This window comes from Carica papaya, chromosome 3 (assembly GCF_054855325.1).
Source record: "Carica papaya isolate Zhongbai chromosome 3, ASM5485532v1, whole genome shotgun sequence".
NCBI classification, from domain to species: domain Eukaryota; kingdom Viridiplantae; phylum Streptophyta; class Magnoliopsida; order Brassicales; family Caricaceae; genus Carica; species Carica papaya.
The window spans coordinates 993255-1014897 of record NC_142311.1 but is presented as its reverse complement, the minus strand read 5'-3'; the positions used below and the strand labels follow the sequence as shown (position 1 = coordinate 1014897).

The 21643-nt window shown below is 34.7% G+C and overlaps 3 protein-coding genes across 4 annotated transcripts; 2 read left to right on the top strand and 1 right to left on the bottom strand.

Annotated features, from left to right (window-relative positions):
* Positions 1 to 2159: 2159 nt before the first annotated feature.
* LACS7 (long-chain acyl-CoA synthetase 7) lies at positions 2160 to 9123 on the top strand. Its single transcript, XM_088214864.1, has 23 exons — positions 2160 to 2484; positions 2704 to 2764; positions 2913 to 2990; positions 3159 to 3230; positions 3331 to 3412; positions 3621 to 3726; positions 3801 to 3877; positions 4608 to 4652; positions 4756 to 4842; positions 5026 to 5115; positions 5247 to 5326; positions 5428 to 5521; positions 5804 to 5892; positions 5971 to 6059; positions 6206 to 6335; positions 6439 to 6557; positions 7004 to 7127; positions 7205 to 7291; positions 7394 to 7497; positions 7576 to 7661; positions 8126 to 8212; positions 8293 to 8379; positions 8592 to 9123. The coding sequence occupies exons 1-23, from the start codon at positions 2367 to 2369 to the stop codon at positions 8685 to 8687; spliced, it is 2088 nt and encodes a 695-aa protein (XP_088070990.1). The 5' UTR covers positions 2160 to 2366; the 3' UTR covers positions 8688 to 9123.
* Positions 9124 to 9773: 650 nt separating this feature from the next.
* LOC110815322 (Metallopeptidase M24 family protein) lies at positions 9774 to 21503 on the bottom strand. 2 transcript variants are annotated; one of them, XM_088214863.1, is made up of 13 exons: positions 21357 to 21503; positions 16745 to 16870; positions 16520 to 16639; positions 15866 to 16141; positions 15030 to 15202; positions 14436 to 14684; positions 13510 to 13661; positions 12821 to 13011; positions 12100 to 12208; positions 11842 to 11996; positions 11513 to 11605; positions 10480 to 10560; positions 9774 to 10048 (listed from the first exon to the last, which is right to left on the bottom strand). In XM_088214863.1, exons 2-13 carry the CDS (start codon positions 16844 to 16846, stop codon positions 9980 to 9982), a joined length of 1770 nt encoding a protein of 589 aa, XP_088070989.1. In that variant the 5' UTR covers positions 16847 to 16870; positions 21357 to 21503; the 3' UTR covers positions 9774 to 9979. The 2 variants fall into 2 exon arrangements, with proteins under 2 accessions (XP_088070989.1, XP_021898770.1); XM_022043078.2 differs by lacking the exon at positions 21357 to 21503 and adding an exon at positions 17364 to 17690.
* On the top strand, positions 17936 to 20295 carry AXR4 (alpha/beta-Hydrolases superfamily protein). The gene is made up of 2 exons (XM_022043079.2): positions 17936 to 19117; positions 19784 to 20295. Exons 1-2 carry the CDS (start codon positions 17936 to 17938, stop codon positions 20033 to 20035), a joined length of 1434 nt encoding a protein of 477 aa, XP_021898771.1. The 3' UTR covers positions 20036 to 20295.
* Positions 21504 to 21643: the final 140 nt, after the last annotated feature.

Sequence of the window (21643 nt, the reverse complement as noted above, 5' to 3'; positions counted from 1 at the left end):
ATTACAACGTAAATATTCTTAAAAAATAAAATAAATCTCATATCTACTTTATTTTTAACTATAAAAAGTAATTTGTTTATTTATTAATATCAAACTTTTTTTAAAATATATTCTTAAAAAATTATAGATAATGTATAGATTATATGGAATGCTATGGTTTTAAACATAATGGATAATTTTTTTGAACAAATTATTAGTAAAAGTTTAAATATAAATTATTATTAGTCTGTGTTTTTAGCTATTTTATGAAATTTAATAATCATAAACTATATATATTATTGAAGTACTAAAATTTTTATCAATAATATATATAGTTTATGATTTTTTTTATTAATATTACATATTATAATTTAAATACTCACGGTGTTCGATATTAGAATCATTAAATTAGTGTATAAATTGATATCATTTGTAATATATTAAATTCGAGAATCATTAATTTAATAATTATTTTCTTATAAGTTAATGATAATAAAAAATAAATTCAAGTTATCAATAATAAATTATCGGCATTCAAGTGTATGATAAGAATCATTTGATTTTATCTTTAAACTCAAAATTTTGATTTTTTTTTTATAATTTAGTAACTTCATTTTTTACCATTGTAAAAAAAAATATTAGTTTTTTGATCATACATGCATGTCATTGATTTTATTAAAATATAGATGTGTTAAATTTTGAACAATATAAAAAATAAAAATATTAATTTAAATTTTATCAAACTTATATAAAATTAAAATAAGGTAATGAAACCGATAAAAATATAAATTATCTTGTATATACATTTTACTAAGATAAGTGTTTAATAATTGTACGCAACTACCATTAAAGTAAATTGTTGTTAGTTTTTATCACTCAAATTTGTGTAATTAAAATTATGTAATTAAGTTGAGTCAGAAACTAACATAAATTTACTTTAACGGTAGTTGCGTACAATTATTAAACACTTATCTTAGTAAAAAAATAAATTTTTTGTTTTAATTACTACTATACAAACTTTCATTTTTTTTTATGTACTTATCAAACATTTTGTATTTCTCTTATTTTCTTACTGTTTGTTTATTAAACTGATAACATAATATTAAAGTATAAATTATGCTATCTTTTTTCGTAAATTTATTATATTTTTATTATTATTTTAATAAATTAAATTAATAAATATAATCTTATATAAAAGATAATATACGTTGCAGTTATTTGAATAATCGAATTTGTTTATCTCAAAACATATCACTGTCTTTTTTACTAAAAACGAAAGTTACATAATCTTGTTATTTATTGTAGATTAACTAGTTGAATATTATATTTAATTATTACATATTAAGATATAAAATTTATTGTGTACTAATTGAAATAGTATGTGCGTGCCTAATAAACAAGTTTATTTAAGATTTTTAATTAATATATTTAATGTTAAGCGATAAGTATATTTTTAATAATTATCTATGAATATTTATTATTTATAAAATAATTAAAATTTAAATTTTAATCCTATAAATTTGTATTGTTAAATGGAAAATACTTCTAATGATTGGATTACAACTCAATTAAAAAATAATTATATTTTATTATAATATTATCTAAAATATCACAATATTAAACATTATACAAGTATGTAATTTAAATTGGATACGAAACTAATTTGAAATTTAAATATTAGTTTAATCATATTTTTTGTTTTATTATGTTTTTTATTTTATGAAATTAAAATTTAAATGAAACTAAACTTTAAATTAGCTTCTTAAAAAATCTACATAAATATCAACTTCCGAAAAAGAAAGAGTCAACATAAAAAATAAAAATAAAAATAAAATTGACCAGAAATAAGAAAACGACAGCCGCCGATATCGTGCACGTCACAGTTTGCATTTGTGATAATTTTGATTCAGACGAATGTACACGTGTCTCTACGTGAGTGGTTTAGTCAGTCAAAAAACTTGGCCAGAAAATAACTGACGGGGTACATTAGCAAAACCTCCTACTCTGTCTGCAACGCTTACGACATACAAAGCCATTTGAAGCTTGAATTTTAGCTTGGCGGCCTGAGCTTCAAAAATATTTAAAAAATATAAAAAACAAAAAATATATTTAGAAAAATATAAAATATATTTAAAAATAGAAAAAAATTAAAGAAAAATAAAGACGACGAAACTCGCGAGTCTTATCCCAACTGTAATCTACACTGAAATGCGTGCCCTTTAGCTGCTACCTTATTTTATTTTATTTTATTTTAAGAAAAGCCGTTCTTATTTTTTCAAAATCGGAAACGCGATCCATTCTCTTCATTAACAAACTTTTTCCCTCTCGTTTCATCGGTTTCTTTTCTGGTAAATTCATCTGAGCAGCCGTTTTCCCGGGAAAATTCAATGGAGTCGTCCGCTCAGCGTCGTCTCAAGGCCATTCAATCGCATCTTCTTCCCTCTTCCACCGACGATTCTGACTCGTTTCTTCTCCGCAATCTCACCGCCTCGCAATTTTTTAACGGTACTCTCTGTTCGCATCTGTACACGTTAGCGGGCGTGTGTATATCTATATTATCCACGTGATTATGGTTTGGTTGATTATTAATCTTCTTTGATTAGCTGAAGTGATTGATGCTTTTCATTTAGTTAATTGTTTTTTATTAATTCAGAAGTGGTTTACTGAACATGTATCTTCTTTTGTGTATCAAAATTGTTCTTAATGATTCGAATGCTTTTGTAGCTCAAAAGTACAGTGTGATTCTTCCGGAGAAATTGAATTCGGGGAAATGGAATGTCTATAGGTAATTTTCTTCCTTGTATGTATTTTTTCATTAATATATCTAAGCATATATGTGCTCCGGATATTAAAATCACAAATTCATATGTACAATTTTACTTGTTGTCGTAGTACCGTGCATAGATGAACTGTGTTTCTCTTTTGCATGGTAGATCTGCGCGGTCGCCTTTGAATCTTGTGAGTAGATTCCCTAACCATCCAGAAATCGGGACATTGCACGATAACTTTGTGTGAGAATCTCTACCATCATTTATTGCTTTATCCACTTTATTAATTCGTTACGTTACTAATCTTTCTCTTTATTGTGTACTTATTCATACTCTAGTTTTTAATTCTTTGTTCTCTGTAAGTTTGATTTAAATGATAGTGAAGTGTGCCTAAAATTTCTGCGACAACAGACATGCAGTTGAAACCTACCGTGATTACAAGTACTTGGGTACACGAATTCGGGTGGATGGAACAGTAGGAGGGTGAGTTATATGTAGGTTAAGTAAGCCTGACTTTTATGTCGATTGGTTGTTTCTCAGAGAGATTTGACGTGAAATCATGTTATATGGCTTAAACTTGAAGGTACAAGTGGATGACATATGGAGAAGTAGCGACGGCTAGAGAAGCAATAGGTTCTGGTCTTCAGTATCATGGGATGCCCCAAGTGAGTTACTTATATAAAAGTTGCATTGCTACTTTTCAAGGATTTATCTGAGCTAACTCATTTCAAGAACCGCGTCTGAAATGGCCATGATTTATTTTTAAAGATTGTTGATGATATTTTATTTTAAAGTTTTATCTACTATGAAATGGCCATTTCTGCTTTTTTCAACTGGAGATATGATCTCAACATTTTTCCGCTCATGATACAGGGAGCTTGCATTGGGCTTTATTTTATTAATAGACCAGAGTGGCTGATTGTGGATCATGCTTGTTCTGCATATTCATTCATCTCCGTTCCGTTATACGACACTCTTGGTATGTTATGAAGTTTGATCATCACCAATATATAGTAATCTTGCTAACTGTAACCATCATATTTATATGCACAGGCCCTGATGCTGTCAAATATGTTGTCAATCATGCTGATGTTCAGACTATTTTTTGTGTCCCACAGACTTTAAACACTGTGAGTTTGTCTTGCTCATCTATAGCTGTATACGGCACTACAAAGCATAGGTTGTGATGATGAGCTTGAACCAAAGTATAATTTGCTCCAAGCTGATTTTGTTAAGTAGGAAGATTGATGCATCTTAACTTCTTCCATATCAGACTCTCTATATCCATGAACTTAGTTGCTGACAAGTACTCAAGGTAGTCTGAGTGTAAACTCTTCCATATGGTTCAAGTTAGCGCTTACACTATTGTCTTCTACAGGCATGCATGTAATAACTTACAATGACATTTTCCTGTGAGGAGCCAGTTGATATGACTATCTTTTTTACCATTTTGGGTGTTATAGTTTTTTAACAAATTTTGGGATTCCAGTGCAGAGCACTACTTAATTGCTGATTCTTAGGTCTTCCAATTGTATATACCAAAATATATTTGCAGTTTACGGGGGAGGCTTTTATTTTCATTAAGATGCAAATGTTTTATGGAGTTCAAATGAGTATCTTTTGTGCAAAGTTTAGTGGTTTCTGTTGTCTATTCTGAGTCTCCGACCAGGCACGAATGCTTGTGGACCATTCATTATCTATGCAGTCTTCTATTTCAGTAGATTGCTTGTAGAAACCAGAATTGTTCGGGAAATTCTTAGAAATTGTTTCATTTCTGCATTATCCATTAAGTTATCATATTGAAGTATAAGTTTCAGTTAGAAATTGTCTTATGTCCCACACTGCTTTTTGGACTTGCAGCTGTTGACCTTCATATCAGAAATTCCATCTGTACGCCTTATAGTGGTATGTACTTATACCTCTATAAATTTTGCAGTCATACTGAAAATATATTGGATGTTAAGGCTCAGGAACCTAACATCTACTTCTTGCATTCTTCAAAATGCAGGTAGTGGGAGGCGTTGATGAACATCTACCCTCACTTCCCTCAACATCAGGAGTCAAAATAGTGTCATATCTCAAACTACTTAGTGAGGTATCTGCCGTTGTTACTTGTTTAGAATGTTTCTGAGAGAGATTTCTATTCTGTAGTTAGCCTAGCAATCGTTGATCAGTTGGTCTTTTGATTGCAACTATGGCCCATTTTTTCTTGACAGTTCGTATCTTCAAATGTGTCGAGGCTTTGCTGAACTTTGCCTCACTAATAGTTTTATTTTAGGGCCGCAGTAATCTGAGGCCTCTTTGGCCCCCTAAGCCTGAGGATATTGCAACCATATGCTATACCAGTGGTACCACAGGAACTCCAAAGGTGAGAGTAGCATACTTTGAGCTTTTTGTCTCTGCTTCTGCAGCGAAAGTACTTCTGTGATGCTTCTGCCACTCCTTTTTTATTTTTAAAAGATCACTGCTTTATTTTTTTTTCTCATTTTCTCTTGAAAGGGAGTTGTATTGACACATGCAAACTTGATTGCAAATGTTGCTGGCTTCAGCCTCTCAGTCAAATTTTATCCTTCAGACATGTGAGTTCCATACTTTGACTTTGTCACTCTCTAGAAAAAATACTATTATCTTACTTTTCATCGAAGATCTCTTCTGATTGAAATATCCACTCATCTAACAGTTACATATCCTATCTTCCTTTGGCACACATCTATGAACGATGTAACCAAGTTTTGGCAATCTACTTTGGGACTGCTGTGGGTTTCTATCAGGGGGTATGTTATCTCGGAATATTTTTCTCTTCAAGATCTGTTAAAGAGTTTTTAAGTAGTTAATCATTGATTGGATGAAAAAAAAAACATAGGGTAGACTTCTCCCTAATGGTCAGTGTATTAGACATCTGTTTTACTCTATTGTTTAAACGATCTGGGAACCATTTTGCTTAATAACTTAGTGTCGATTGTTTATGTTAGTGTTGTGTTGCTATTATTTGTATATTAGTGAGTTTCATAGTTTCTTAACTATGCTGCTCTGGCTATTGTCTTGTTGATTTGCAGGACAATCTCAAACTGATGGATGATTTGGCTGCTCTTAGACCAACAATATTTCCTAGTGTTCCTAGGCTATATAATCGTATATATGATGGGTAAAAATAATTTCACTGCTCCACAATTAGTTCATTATCTGATTGTTCAGTCATGCTGTATATGGCTCACTATTGCAGAATAACAAATGCTGTAAAGAATTCTGGGGTTTTGAAGGAAAGGCTATTTAGAGCGGCTTACAATTCCAAGAAGCAAGCCATAATGAATGGTAGTTTTCTAATAATTAGAATTGCTTTTTTCTTTTGTTAGAGGAAGGGGTTTTGTGGATATAGTTTTTTCCTTGGCTTCTGGACTTCATGGGTGAAAGTAGGTCTGCAACTTCACTCTTGCTGTTTATACATATAATTTCTATAGGTCGGACTCCATCTCCAATGTGGGACAGATTGGTCTTTAATAAAATAAAAGAGAAGCTTGGTGGACGAGTTCGCTTTATGGCTTCTGGTGCTTCTCCTTTGTCACCTGATGTGATGGACTTCTTGAAAGTGTAAGTTCTTTTTCCAATGAATCTATTTTGCCATTATTGCTTCTCATTTTCTTTTTCTTTCTCTTATGTGTATTAGTAACAACAATTAAATGTTATTCCACAGGTGCTTTGGTTGCCAAGTGGCTGAAGGATATGGTATGACTGAGACTTCTTGCATCATAAGCTGTATGGATGAGGGTGATAACTTATCTGGTCATGTTGGCTCTCCTAATCCAGCCTGCGGTGAGTTTTTATTTTGAGAATGTAATAACTTTACGTTGCATATGAAGAGAGTCCAAATTGCAGCAAACACCACCAAAAATAATGTGCAAAAGATAATAATATAAGCTAAAAACATCTTTATGCTTTCCATATGATTCGGGTGCTAGGTAGCTGTGTTGCTAAATTTATATGTTAAATTGATGACTGCAACTTTTGGCATGAGATCTTGATCCTTGGCTTTCTTTCTTGGTTATGATTGCTCTTAAACAATCACTGTAAACTGTTCAGATGTATGTGTTACTATTTGGATGTTCTGTTCGATATAAAGAAAAATGATAATTATATATGTCGCAGTTCTTTCAGACTTTTGATTTCTGATGATCACGTTATTTCTTTTGTATGCTTTAATCTATTTCAAGCCATTTTTAATTTATGACCATTAACATTGTTCACTTTTCCTCTTTTAGAAATAAAGCTTGTGGACGTTCCCGAAATGAATTACACCTCTGAGGATCAGCCTCATCCCCGTGGCGAGATCTGTGTGAGGGGGCCCATTATTTTTCGAGGCTACTATAAAGATGAAATTCAAACGTACTAAACTTTTAAGTTCTCTAGATTCCAATAATAGCAATGTATCTCCAATCGACTGACAGCTTATAATTGAATAGGAGAGAAGTAATTGATGAAGATGGTTGGCTCCATACAGGAGATATTGGTTTATGGTTACCTGGAGGTCGCCTCAAGATTATTGATAGGTCCTGACTATGGGTTCTTTTTGTCTTAATCTTCTGAGATAATGGTGCATTTGTGAAAATAGTTGTATTAGTTACTGTATTTCTATGTTTCTATCATGACAGGAAGAAGAACATTTTTAAGTTGGCACAGGGTGAGTACATCGCCCCAGAGAAGATCGAAAATGTGTATGCCAAGTGCAAATTTGTTGCTCAGTGTTTCATATATGGTGGGGAGAAGTCATCACATTATGTACATTAAACTTCCTAGCCATGATTGATTTTCTAACTACTAAGTTTTTGCATAGGTGATAGCTTAAATTCCTCGTTGGTTGCTGTAGTTGCTGTAGACCCTGATGTTTTGAGAGATTGGGCTGCAACTGAGGGCATCAAGGTCTTCTTTTCTGCCTTTTTCTTAAATTCTGTCTTTGATTATCCTTGCTCCAGAAAATATTCTCTTATTCTCTGCTATAACTGTCAACAATATTCATACATTTTGGTAAAAAATGACAGACTGATTCCACTAGTTCATGCCTCCTGTTGCATTGCCCATTTATCACTGATTTATTGTTAGTCATGATACTTTGTTAGAAAGACATTTCAGCAGCTCTTTCAAGCACATTAGCTGTAAATGTTGCATCTATATATTCTTAACAATGATATTCTTTTATTAGAATAAAATTTATGCATCCCTAGTATCCACAATTATCAATTTTCAATGACTATGTTGCTTCTAGATAATTGCTACTTACAATTAGGTTTTCTGGTTATCTAGAAAAGGACCGAATTGGTAATTTAATTAATTAGTGCTAGGGTAGTTTGACAATTCTGTGGTTGCCTTTGCTTGCAATTTTGCAGTACGATAATTTAGCACAGTTGTGCAATGATCCAAGAACAAGAAATGCTGTTCTAGCTGATATGGACAATGCTGGAAGGGAGGCTCAGGTTTGTTCTTCTACTAAAAATTGTCTTATTTCCCCCCTCAAATATGTTCATTCAGTTGTTACAAGTAATTGTTTCTGCAGCTGAGGGGTTTTGAGTTTGCTAGAGCTGTAACTTTGGTGCCTGAACCGTTCACTTTGGAGAATGGGCTTCTCACTCCAACGTTCAAGGTATACTTCGTTGCTTTTATTTATTATCAGCTTAGGAGGAGCCAAAGAAAATCTTTTGTTTTGCCTCGTCGGCCAGTAACTTTTAGTGGAACTAAAAACCCGCTCAAAAGAGCTCCACAATGAGCATTATGCCCTTTAAGCCATGAGGGCTTTGGCAAAATGAAATCATAACCAGGTAACTACACTAGTTCTGACTTCTAATTTTCTTTCAGATCAAGAGGCCTCAGGCAAAGGAGTACTTTGCCGATACAATATCCAAAATGTACACCGAGCTTTCTACATCTGATCCGAGGCCACAAGGATTATAATGATTTCTTTTCCAACTGAAAGGAGAGTCAATGGTAAAAGAAACCAGAAAAGGACTTTGAATTCACTGCAGCAATAACATCCCAGGAAACCAATAGTTTCTGTCGTGTACATGCTCGGTGCAGATCCGTGCTATGAGGTTTACGATTTTACCTTTGATTTTGATTACATTCTATTAATCTTGTGCAGATTTGGATGTTAATCTATTTAGCTGTATCCTTAAAAAAAAATTATTTAGCTAAATACCCAAAGTCCTTACAAACATGATAAGATCGGGAAGGCGGCACATTGGGTGGCGCATCCTCATATGTCTCACTGTTATTCTTGTTCCAAATAAGATAAAGTGAATCAGGTATTCTTTATAATCATCTCCAGATAACAGTCTGAAACTGATTTCTAAATGACAATGAAGAAAAATGATACCTTGAATATTTTTTATTCCCTCCTGTTTATTTTTAGACTAAAGCCAGAGAGGAAATAGTTGATCTCCACGAAAGCATACCAACAAGTTAATTAGATTGGAAATGTGTGCCCCAGTCGGCTAGCTAAGTACCTTATGAATAATTATAATATCATAAATGTAATAGCGTCGCTGGATCTATAATATTATAAAAATGCTGGAAAGTGTTACAGGGTTTATAATACTATAAATGTAAGCACCAATTTGTTTAGTGGATGTTTTTAAGTTATTTTGTGTTTAGAGTCTAATAGTATCATACATTCGAGTATTTATCATGAAAATGAGATTTCCTTCTGTTTATGGAGGCATATTTTAATTTTTGCTTTTTAAATTTACATTTATTTTATTTTTTAAAAAATAAATTAATTCAAACCACAATAGTAAAAATTAGAGTTAATAAATGTTAAAAATATTATTTCTAATTTTCCTAAAAAAAACTGTTTTGTTTCTTTTTTAATTATTATATAAATTGACACTTCGCACCCACTTTAATGAATAAATACATGTAAACTTTGAAAATAAAAACTGAAAAGATATTGCATATACCTTAATTGTTTTAATCGTCATATTATAATTTTAACGTTATTAATTTTAAAATATTAACATCCTACGATTATGCTGCTCAAACTTTACTTCTGATTAGGCTGCTCTTGTACTTACTTTAAATAACAGATTTTACAAGAAGATATTTATTTTTTTGGTTTGGGGGGAGGGAGTTGGGTGAAAGTACGACCAGCAATACATTAATTCCCCAAATATGTACAACTTATCTAAAAACACAACGTGCGAAAGAATAGCAGGGCATACAGGGCAAGGATAAAAGGAGCGAAATCATCATTTGCCAACCGGCCGCGTGTTGTTCCAGAGCCACTCTCGAGCAGAACCATCCAGCAATGGCGAAACCTGAATTAACATAGGGAATGGCAGTCATAATTTCCGTACTCAAAAGCAAGCCGGGAAACGATATATATTCTTTGTGTGCATTCATCAACATGAAGAGCGCTTAGAAACCGCTTTTGCAAAGTTCTATGTATATATTTAGAATAAATTCAAAATTTTGATGGAATTCATTTATAAATTTATAACCGATTCGATTAAGACATAAATTATGGAAAATGAGCTATATCATATAGAATGTCATGCGAAATTGAAAAAAACATTTCAAATTTCATACTTAGAAATATGTGAACTTATAAACAGCTTCCACAAAATTTCTTAATTTGTTCCAAACATAGTATTTGTCTATCTAAAGGTTTTTAAAAAGTTCGAAGATTAAGCACACAGGCAGAGTTGCTCTGAGTTAGGGTTGAGAGAAACAGGAGAATTGAACTAACCTTATCCCAAACTTGTGAATGGTAACTGTTGACCCAATCGATCTCCGCAGGAGAGAGAAGTGAAAACTCAACCAATTTAGTCTACCACCAGCAGAAAAGCAGTTGTAGGATGTAAGCATATATAAAGCAATCGCTGTTTGAGAGTAACTATCAGTAAAATGAAATCAGATACAATGAACACGTAAGGATCCCCATAAATGCATTGAAATAAACACTAAAAAGGAATTAGCTTATTTGGGTTGCTTTTTCTACATTTCTGGTGTGAGGTATTGACCGTCTATTCTTGCACTGATATTATTCAATAATTGATAAAATCTGAAGTTTGAAATGGATTCATATGTTGAAAAATTCCTCAAGTAACTCAACCGAATTTTCCATTTCTGTATATTTCTTGGAGAATAACAGGATATCATCATTTCCTTAGGAACTTCAGTTATATCTTGTTCTAATGGTGCTTCACTCAGTTTGAACTTCATTTGAACCTTGGAGGGGAATTTGCTTTGTTTGACATAAATAAGCAATTCATTTCCCTCTATCAAAGAGTGTGTTAGGTTTGCTTCTACGGCTACGAAACAAATCAATAATCTTTATGGAATTCATTTGAAAATTCACATCTAATTTAATAAGATGGTGGGAATTTTAGCAAAGTAATAAAAGTCAAGCTCAAAGAAAATTCCACCAGAAATCTATGTGAGCACAAAGTTTATTATTATCTAATAAAATTGTTCTCTTTATTAAATTAAATGTAAATTTTTAAATGAATTATACAAAGTTTTAGATATGTTCCAGTAGCCTAAGAATACCTCTCTGAGAATATGAGAAGCAAGGGCTGGCAGACTCGGTATATATCGTAAATAACCTTGAGGGAGCATGGGAAATAGTAACCCATAATAAGAGGAGAGGTTAAAGTCTAGTCTCAGCTTTTCGTCATGAGGGCCAATTATAACATCCTTGTGACTGATTTTTGCTTAGCAGAAACATAGAGATCATATCTGGGACTGGTCAAACATTATTCACGTTATATCTAGCATACCTGAATGGGGACAAATGTGAGCTTTTCAAATCCCAGATATTCAATTCCCCCAAAACGATTTGGTGTGTCAACCTCTTTCACATACAGGAGATTCTGCACGATGATGAAAACCTAGAATTAACATGCTACTATGCAATGCAATAATGAAAAAAGCAAAAAACAAAATTGACATAAGTTTTGATCATTTGGCAAGGAAGAAAATCAAGCATCAACAGAACCCAAATCATCGACAAATATGAAAGGCCACACGAAGAAAATAAGACTATAAAGCTTTAGAATTGCACATTGCTCATCAACCAAGAAAACATGCAGCTCAGTAACTATGGTACCTCAATCCGAATGCCAAAGGCATGGTCTTCATAATAGCCAGGTTCATTGCTAACAATCATGCCTCTCTGCAAAGGGGTCATATTTCCATACCTAAAGCTAATACTTTGAGGGCCCTCATGAACATTAAGTGCAGCACCAACACCATGCCCAGTCCCTATCACATGGAAGAAGGAAATAACGAATCAGAATTAATTTGCATGTAAATGCAATTTTTTGTAGAAATAATATCTGTTGTATGGTAAAGTTAGGATAAACACCATGTCGGTAATCAAGTCCAATCTTCCAGAGAGAAGAACGAGCAAATGCATCCAATACAAAACCAGGGGTACCTTCCGGGAAAACAGCTTGATCAAGAGCTATATGACCCTGAAGTGCACATTTGATTAAAAAAAATATTGAAGTATCCAAATTTGGAGAAAACAAGATAACACAAGCTCTGTGTTGAATTTTAGATTGCTCTTTTGCTTTCTTTTTTTCCATTTGTTTTCCCTTTCTTATCCTCAGCTAATGCACTTTGCTTTGTTGTCTGTGATAATATTTACTTCTCTGCTAAAAATATCCCAAAAATGTAAATTAACATGCGCAGAATAGTAAAAGTTCCAAAGGCCATAGTGGGATCATTACTCCATAGGCGATGATCTACGAACAATAATGCATCAGTAATCCAGAGAATGGTTGTAACTTATGCTGTTATAGCATGCAGGGTTGGCCTGCTAATATAACACTTGTTATGTCATTTTTATATTTTCAAGATACCAAAACAGGAAAAGAGAGAGAGAAGGATCTCGTTTTGGGCAAATATTTCATCAATCAAGGATAGAGTAACTGTTCTATAAACTCAAAATAAAAAATTGTTTATTTCCTTTCTTAATTTGATCAAAACTACCTAGGATTGTATACCATGCACCTCAGGGTCTCAAAGTGAGATGATGGGGTGACACATCCAACAAGCAGGAAAGAATGGAAAGATGGTAAAACCTGTAAAACACGGGTGAAGCATTCCTTTTCTCGTTTAGTTGGTTCACCAAAATGCACTGTCCTGGTTATGTCAGTTGTTCCATCAACATATTGAGCTCCACTATCCAGTAGGAAGAGCTTTTTTGAATCCACAACACTACAAGTATCAGGTTCAGGTTTATAATGTATGATAGCACCATTGGCACCAGACCCTGCAAGGTCATCCGAACCATGAGCAGATCGGATATACAATTTTCTGTTCGCATATATCCTCACTTGTATATTCTAGAAAACTGACAAAAAGAGAAATAAAAAGTCATATATTAAACATTCCAATTAGTGAAAATCTAATTAAAAAATGAAGACAATCTGACCAAACAGCTACTTGCCTAGCAAAGAGAATAACATAGAAAAAGGAAACTGGCATGTGTCTAATTTCTGAATTGGTGTTCGCCAAATTATAAATTCAATTAGCAACAGAGCAGTTAGAAGTTTCAGTCTTCACTATATCATATGCAAGATCAACAATTTTTTTCGGAAAATTTTTTTCCAAGAAATTGCAGTCTTCACTGATGAGTTCTAAACAACTTCTACTCCGAAGTTTCATTTCTCTTGCAAAATTCAAGAAAGGTAGAAAAGCCCTTGAATGCTAATAGAACCAAGAAAAACTAAAGCTCAGGTGAAGTTTCTGGTTAAGAACAAAAAGGTACCACTTATAGTATCAAAGCTTGTATCCAGGAAACCAGCCAGGCTTGAACGAAATTCAAGAAGCTTGTCGGCAACATCTACTTCTGTTAGCTTCACATTTTTTTGGACTTCCTCTTCCAGCCAAACCCAGAACTGTGCTAGAGCAGCAGCATCTCTGTATAGATTTTACAGTGACCAAACTATAATTAGCAACAAAAAGCCATATAATTCATAAAGAAAATCAAACCTTTCCACTCAAGTTTAAGAGAGAAGTCCTACTCAAAAGAAAACTAGTGAGTTTATTCATTGACAGAGGACGACATACATGTCCAACACTGACTATAATCATGCTCTTGGTTACAAGTTTAATCTGGAAGTTAACACAGAGCATAATGTACTCTTTTTTCCATGAAATTTTTTTAACTTTATTTGCTTCGAATATCTCCATCAAAAACATACTATGGATACATCTAGCCATATAAAGAGAAAAGGCTACATTAAAACAGAAAAAAACAAAATATAACTTCACCCTTGAACAGAAACCATCTGGTAGTCACATTCATGGACAAAAGTAACTTTTTCTTTCGGTAAAGACACTTATCGATGCAAGTAAGAACTTCTCTTTACTTTGTTTTAGTCATTTTCATCCACTTGGAGAGAAATGCATCATGAGGAAAAGAAATCAAGAAAGCATTAGTATATAGAAAAACAAAAATAACATAAAACTCAACAACTTAAGCAAAATCTAGCAAAAACAAAAATTACTCTGGCCTTTTAAGTCAAACTGTAAGCATAAAGAAGTTAAACCCACATATAATCTCTTTTAAACTTGCATTTAAGACATAGTACTGTTCTACGAAAGTACTGATTCATACAAGAAAAGGCAGTATAGGTAGCCAAATGAGACTAATCAATACAGAGTCAGTTTCCATGAAAACGAACTGATTACCTTAGGTGAGAGTTCCTCATCCCTTCTAATTCAGCTGGATTTTTCACTGCCTTTGCCAGAGATACTGGGGATGCCTTGTAAACTCCATTGGTTCCTCCAGATTGCCCATTAAAGGCACCTTGTTTTCTCTTACTTCTTTTACTCCCAAGTTGTCCAAAATATTTCTCGGATGCAGACATATAGGTGTTGACAATAGCAGCATTAATAGATGATGTATCCAACCAAAGTTGGGTTCCCTGTGCTCCCAAACTGAAAATGGAAGCTATGTTAAGAGTTCCATGGTCATTTAAATAAGCTGAATGTTACAAGAAGTTCAAAAATGTTTTCACGTATCAGACTAAGAAAACATATTGGTGTAGTTACATCAGTGTTCTAACCAATTTGCACAATAAAAAATGAATAGGGGTTGATCTTAATCTCAAAGTATAAGCTGGTCAGCATCCTTATCATAATTGTGCATGCATTCTACCCATTGAAGAAAACAGAAAGAAAGTTGCTGCTTTTATAACAAAAAAAATGGAAGAAGAACCAACTTCTTTGCAACTTCCCCTGCCAGTGAGAGAGAGAAAAAAAGGAAAAGACCTCCGCACTTGCCTTTCTATTTCAGAAAGAATGGAATCATACGATCTCAAGTCTATGCTTGCTTTCTGCAAATGATCCTTCACCTCTGGGGTGACTTTAGAACCATCTACAAATAGTTTTGCTTGCTCCACCTCTACAATTAAATAAGCATACGTAACAGGGGAATGTGGAACGTCACTTCCTCTCTGCAAAACAAACACTAAAATAACATTTGGTTTTGGAATTTTATGAACAAAATCGGGAAACATCATTGAAATGGTGATTAAAACTTTTTTTTTAAATAAGGGTGGGATGGTCTCTTGACCAGTTCCCATAGAGGGAAAACCTTTTAAGTTAGAACTTTATGACTTTGGCGCCTCCGGTAACCCCTCGGACTTCCCTGACCACCCGGCAGTGTTACCCACCAAAACCTAGGCTGCTCCCGCAATTAAGACAGGGGTTGACCTTTCCAAACCAGCTTACTGGCTGCTGCAGCAATTACAGCAGGGCTAAGTCTACCGACCCAACCATGTTGGGCTGGTATCATGCTGCGCTGTGATTCTGACCTCCCACTTCCAGAAGCCAGGAAGGGTATCACGCTGCACCATGACACACAGGGGCTACCTGAGACAGCCTTCCTGCTTCCAAGGTGAATTTGTGCCCAGGGTGCACACGAATTTGAAATGGTGATTAAAACTATAATTCAACTTTATTCCAGAAAGGAAGTTCATTTGATATTCAAGTATGTCATAAAGGCAATATAACTTTTATTCATCCATAGATAGTCAGAGACTCAGAATTCAAAATTATACAGGCAATTGTGCTTCTGTAACAAGACTCGGCTAAGCAAAGTAGGTTAGAAGCATTACCAAGTTTAGAACCCACGCAATTTCATCAAGCATGGATATAACAATTGCAGATGAACCGGCATCCATAAGTTCAGCCCTCAGGTAAGACAACTTTGATGCTACATCTAGACCAGCATATTTCAAGTCATGTACTCTAATTGGCTTCTTTGGAGGCTTTGGCCTTGATTCCTTCCATATTTCATCCACAAGATTCACACCAAACAAGTAAACCAACTCATGGTTCTTCTTAGCTATGGCCTCCTTCAATTCCTCCGCAGCATCAGAGGAAAAAAGAAACTGCTCCCTTCACAAACATCAAAGGCAATTAAAATGGCATCAAGAAATAGGAAGAATTACATATTATAAAAGAGATAGTAGATGATAAATCATGTTGAATCCATATTTACGAGAGGTAGCAGGCAAATCAAGATAAATGGATTAACAAAAAGCTAAACAGTGGGGATCAAGGCAAATAAGAACCAAAATAAAAGAAGCAACAAAGATATACTTATCTCAACAAAGAAATGTAGACTAAATCATAAATAACTAAATATTCTGAACATTTAACATGAAACCCAGTTCAAATAGCCAAAACATATATGCCAACCCATAGCTTGCTCAATGGATGAAAGCAAGAAACGTGTATCACTGCTCTAAAGGGTTCAGAATTCTCACGGGATCTATACCAACTCTGCCACCAGGAGCTAAAACATCATTTAGCCATTCACTTGCAGTAGGGACTCCCAGATTACCAGCACGCATGAGAATCCAACTAGAGCTTAATTGCTTCTCAGCCTAATTATAGGGGATAACAAAGATAAGGAAGAAAATAGTAAGTGGCAAGACACCACATAGTAAGTGGTAGCAATAAACTAAACATGAAGGCAGCCGCAGAAGAACCTGAAGAAAATATCGACCGTCTGTCCAAAGAGCTGCTTTGTCCTTTGTAACAACAGCAGTACCCGCACTACCCGTAAACCCTGATATGTAAGCCCTCCTCATGTAACATTCAGCAATGAACTCACTCTGGGCTCAAAATGACATATAATTAGACTTCAACATGACAAGTAAAATAAAAATTACTTATTCCTGACTGGGACGCTCATAATTAATTGTTATACTTAAAAAAGCAAAATAGAAAATTTGTATGAGAGACTTGCAATAGCATGAAACACATTCATGCTTCAATGATTAACGTATTTCAAGATGGGAAATTGAGAGATTCATCTCTTACAGACAATCAGTTCAGATCCTACAACAAAAAATTACAGAAGCAATCATTTTTCAGTATAGTGGTTGATGGAAATGGCACAAAACTACGAATCTCAATAAACTAAATAAATGAATTATGCTGAAATTAATAGAGACCCAACTGAATATTATCAACCAGAATGATGTCGAATCTGAGCCAGAAGGTCTCATAGTTCATGATACCATCGATTCAGGCAAGTACATCTGTAACTGAATATATATTCTTAAATAAAGTTAAAAAATCCGAACAACGGCTAACGAATTGAACCTGGTGAGCATCCTGAGAAGGGATAATATAAGCGTCGATACCGATACCGGGCTTGGAGAAGAGCTCACGAATAGCACGAAGCTTGTGGTCCGGTTCGGATTCTGATCGCTTCCGGGGAATCTCCGAAGAGGGCTTGGCAGTGATGGAACTGCAACATCGTATAGGGAGAAGCAGGGTGTTTGGGAAGTTCCGATAAAATGAAAGTTGGGTTCTGAATTTGTGGAAGACTGAAATCGAAGGAAGAGGTAAAAAACGAAGAGAGGAACGAGGAAGCGTCGGCGACGAAAGAGAAAGAGGACGCATCGCTCGTGATGGAAGTGAGTGCATGGTAACAACCTTGAATTTGTTCGCGAGGAACAGAAGATAAGAACTGTGAAGGAGGGAAAGAAGAAGCGGGTTCTTTAAACGTCGTCGTTTTCGAGCCTAAACTCCGCTTTACAAGCTAAAAGCTTTACTTTACCCTTCACAGCGAATGTGTCTAAATCTGTCTTCGCTCCAGAGATTTTTAAAGCCTTGAGCTCTGCTTTTACAGTGAATACAATTATCCTGAAGAAAACTCCAAATTCTTGTCAATGGCGATAATCACGGAAGAAGAAAACGAGCAAAGCCCAAAACCATCACAAAACATAACCCAAGACCCCACTTTGATTCAGCAGAAAGTAAAACACCAAACGCAAAGCCCTTTCGCTTTCTGGTTCTACTTCACTGTCACTGCCTCTCTGGTTACTCTCTTCTTCATCACCATCTCCTCTTTTTCGTCCCCACAAGACCCTAAGTCCTGGTTTCTGTCACTGCCAGCCTCTCTTCGCCGACACTATTCAAATGGTCGCATCGTCAAGGTCCAGACAAACCCAAATCAATTGCCAATGGAGGTGTTTGTCACTGAAAATGGTCCCTTTGGGTCGGAGAATATCGTGCTTATTCATGGTCTGGGTCTTAGTTCTTATGCCTTTCGCAGTATGATCCGATCTCTGGGCTCAAAAGGGGCTCACGCAGTCTCTATTGATTTGCCTGGAAATGGGTTCTCGGATAAATCAGTGATGGTTACTGGAGAAGAGAGCCCCAGTGGGCTCCTTGGGAAGTTTAAGGAGGTCAATAATTTGATTCAAGAAAAAGGATTCTTTTGGGCGTTTGATCAGATGATTGAAACTGGACAGATTCCATATGAGGAGATAATGCAAGCTCGGGCTTTGAATCGGAAGAGCATCCAAGCTATTGAATTGGGCAGTGAAGAGGTGGGGAGAGTATTGGGGCAAGTGATTGAGACAATGGGTTTAGCTCCTGTTCATTTGATTTTACATGATTCAGCTTTGGGGATGGCCGCAAATTGGATTTCTGAGAATTCAAGGTCGATTAGAAGTGTAACTCTCATTGATACCGGAGTTACTGCAGCTTTGCCCTTGTGGGTTTTGGAAATCCCAGTAATTAGTGAGGCTGTGTTGAGTTTATCCTTTGCCTATAGGAAGCTGATAAGCTGGTGTTGCTCAAAGAGCATTCCTTTTTCAGACATGGAAGCACATAGGATCCTTTTGAAGGGAAGGAATGGGAGGAAGGCGGTAGTGGGTATGGGGAAGAAGTTGAATTACAGCTTTGATGTAGCAGAATGGGGTGGCTCGGATGGGATAGAAAATATGCCAATGCAAGTGATCTGGTCAAGTGATTGGTCCAAAGAGTGGAGTGAGGAGGGGCAACGTGTTGCTGAGGCACTTCCCCAGGCAAAATTTGCAACACATTCTGGTGGCCGGTGGCCTCAGGTGAGGATTTATAGATTGCTGAATCTGTTGATTTGCTTTCACTGTATACCTGAGAGTGGAAATCTTATATTTTTGGACTGCATTTTGAATTTATTTTGTTAATCATTCTCTTCTCTGAAAATGGCTTAACAAAATTTAAGCATGAGTTGTTGCTGTTATGTCTTAAGAATACTGTTAACCAGATTATAACCATGTACATCCACAGCACTAGGTATTATTTGATTGGTGAGTGAAAGAAATAATTTTAAATGTACCATAAGAGAACAAATTGCTTAGCTTAACCTAGCATGTAATGCATGGAGCAGCAGAGATTTGATCTTAGGTCTATGTTTTTAAGAGAACTGCTATCCTGTTTGTCATCACAAACTTAAAGTTGAGACTCCTTGATTGTTGAGGCAGCGTATGCATGTATATACTCTATGAAGGTGAGTGGACTGTAAGTTTAGATGATAGATACGTGTGGCTTTAACATTATGTCTTTGAATAGAAATGGATTATCAATAATATGCATCTTTTCTGTTGATTTTGTCACAAAGAGTTGTATTCCAATGTCTTGAAAGCTTAATAGAATTATAATTTGGATTTTTATTTTACTTGTTCTTTTGAATACTGTCCAAATATTGCAAGGCAGTTGATTTTCTTTTTCATTTTTTTTGGGTACTTCAGGACGATGGTGCGAATCAGCTAGCTGAGGATATTGCTCAATTTGTGACCTCTTTACCAAAATCTGTTAGAAAGGTTGAGGAAGAGCCCATACCTGACCATATTCAAAAGATGCTTGATGAAGCAAAAAGCGGTGATCATCACCACCAGCATCATCATGTTCATGGTAGTCATGATCACCATGTTGGTCATGATCATGTTCATGCAGCTGGCTACATGGATGCGTATGGGCTTGGTCATGGATGGGCTGGTTGACACTTTCTTTTCCTTTTCTGGATGGTTATTGTTTTTTCAGGTTGGAATTCTGATAAATTTTAGATCTAGGGATGAAATTAACCCCTTTTTAGAGTGTTTGATTTTGCTGCTTTTAATTCTCACTGTTTGGGCTACCCTCTGTACCTTAAAAAAAAAATTAAGAGAAGTGGAAAAATGTATCGATTGTTGTACAAGTGTTCCACTGTGAAGAAGTTCATCTAAAGTATTTTCTTAATGAAGCTTTCCTATGTTTTACCTTTTCCTTGTTGAAGGGAAAACAATCTTTACATTATAGCTTTTCACTGCGTAAACATTTACCCATTGCCTATACCTAGCATCTTGCATCAATTTTGTGAAGCAGAAAGTTTGTTTCATATTTTTCACTTATTGAAGTTGATATGATTACAGCTGATTATGTACTCATAAATAGGAGCAGGTGATTGCTTATATACTAGCAGAAATAAACTAAACAAAAACCTACAAATACAGGAAGCACTGTATTACAAACAAGGGTGGCTATCATTCAATTAGATATATAGGTAGGTTAAAAAAAAGGACACCAAAAGAATTGACTGTTGAGCTATATGAGGTAGGAAACTCTCAAGCACAGTTCTAAGGAAAGGAATTGACCCACCTATTCTGAACGGGAAGAACAGCTTAGCTGTTCATTTCTAAATTCCTGTATCTTTTTGGATCAATGATCTTTACAGATTAGATACTGTAATGGTTTCCAAGGAAGAATAGTTGGGTGTTGCACTAGGTGCTGAAGAAGTGTGAAAAAGATTTTATATTCTGATTGTAGCAGTTTTTAACTTTAACTTTCAAGTTTTAAAAATACTGTTTACAATTAAATGGATGAAATAATAAAGATGTGAAGTACTCTTTACAAAAGTTAAAATTTGTAACGATCTTTTAAATATTGATTCATTTTTTAACTCTACATATATCTCATGATACTAATCATTAGCCTATACAGTTTTTCTTTTCCCTGATATCTTTGAAACAAAATTTAACCTGCATATAACAAGATCCAAGCTTAATAATATAAATTAAAATACAGTTATTCTATTTTCTATACGTTCTAGCTTTTGAAATAATATATCACCTAGTATAATTATAACTAATGTAGAGGATCCAGTCTGTCCCTATAAATCGTAAGGTATATAAATACCAAAAGGACAGATTATCTCTGTTAAAGATAAATTTGGAACAAATTCAGAATTATTTTCAAATTCTTCTGTAAATTCATATTTAAATCAATTAACAAGATGTGTAAATTCCATTATAACGACAAAATTTTAAACCCTAGACGAAAACTCACTAAGTGGGGTGAACTCGGTCTCTGTAGTTGATGGTAAAGAGGATGATCCTTTCCTCTCACACAGCACGATCAATGTCACGAATTAACATGACGATGTCAGAAACAGATGCGAGCTTTGCAGATTCCAAATTCATGGTGAATGAATCGCAAAAGTAAAATCTACTGAGTAAGAGGAGAGTAAATGTACAGAACCTGGAGTCGAGGAAAATGATCTGGTCTTTCTTCCCTTCCATTTTCTTTTCTTCTGTTTATCCCTTTCATCTCGATTCCTTCTTACTCCCTTTCTC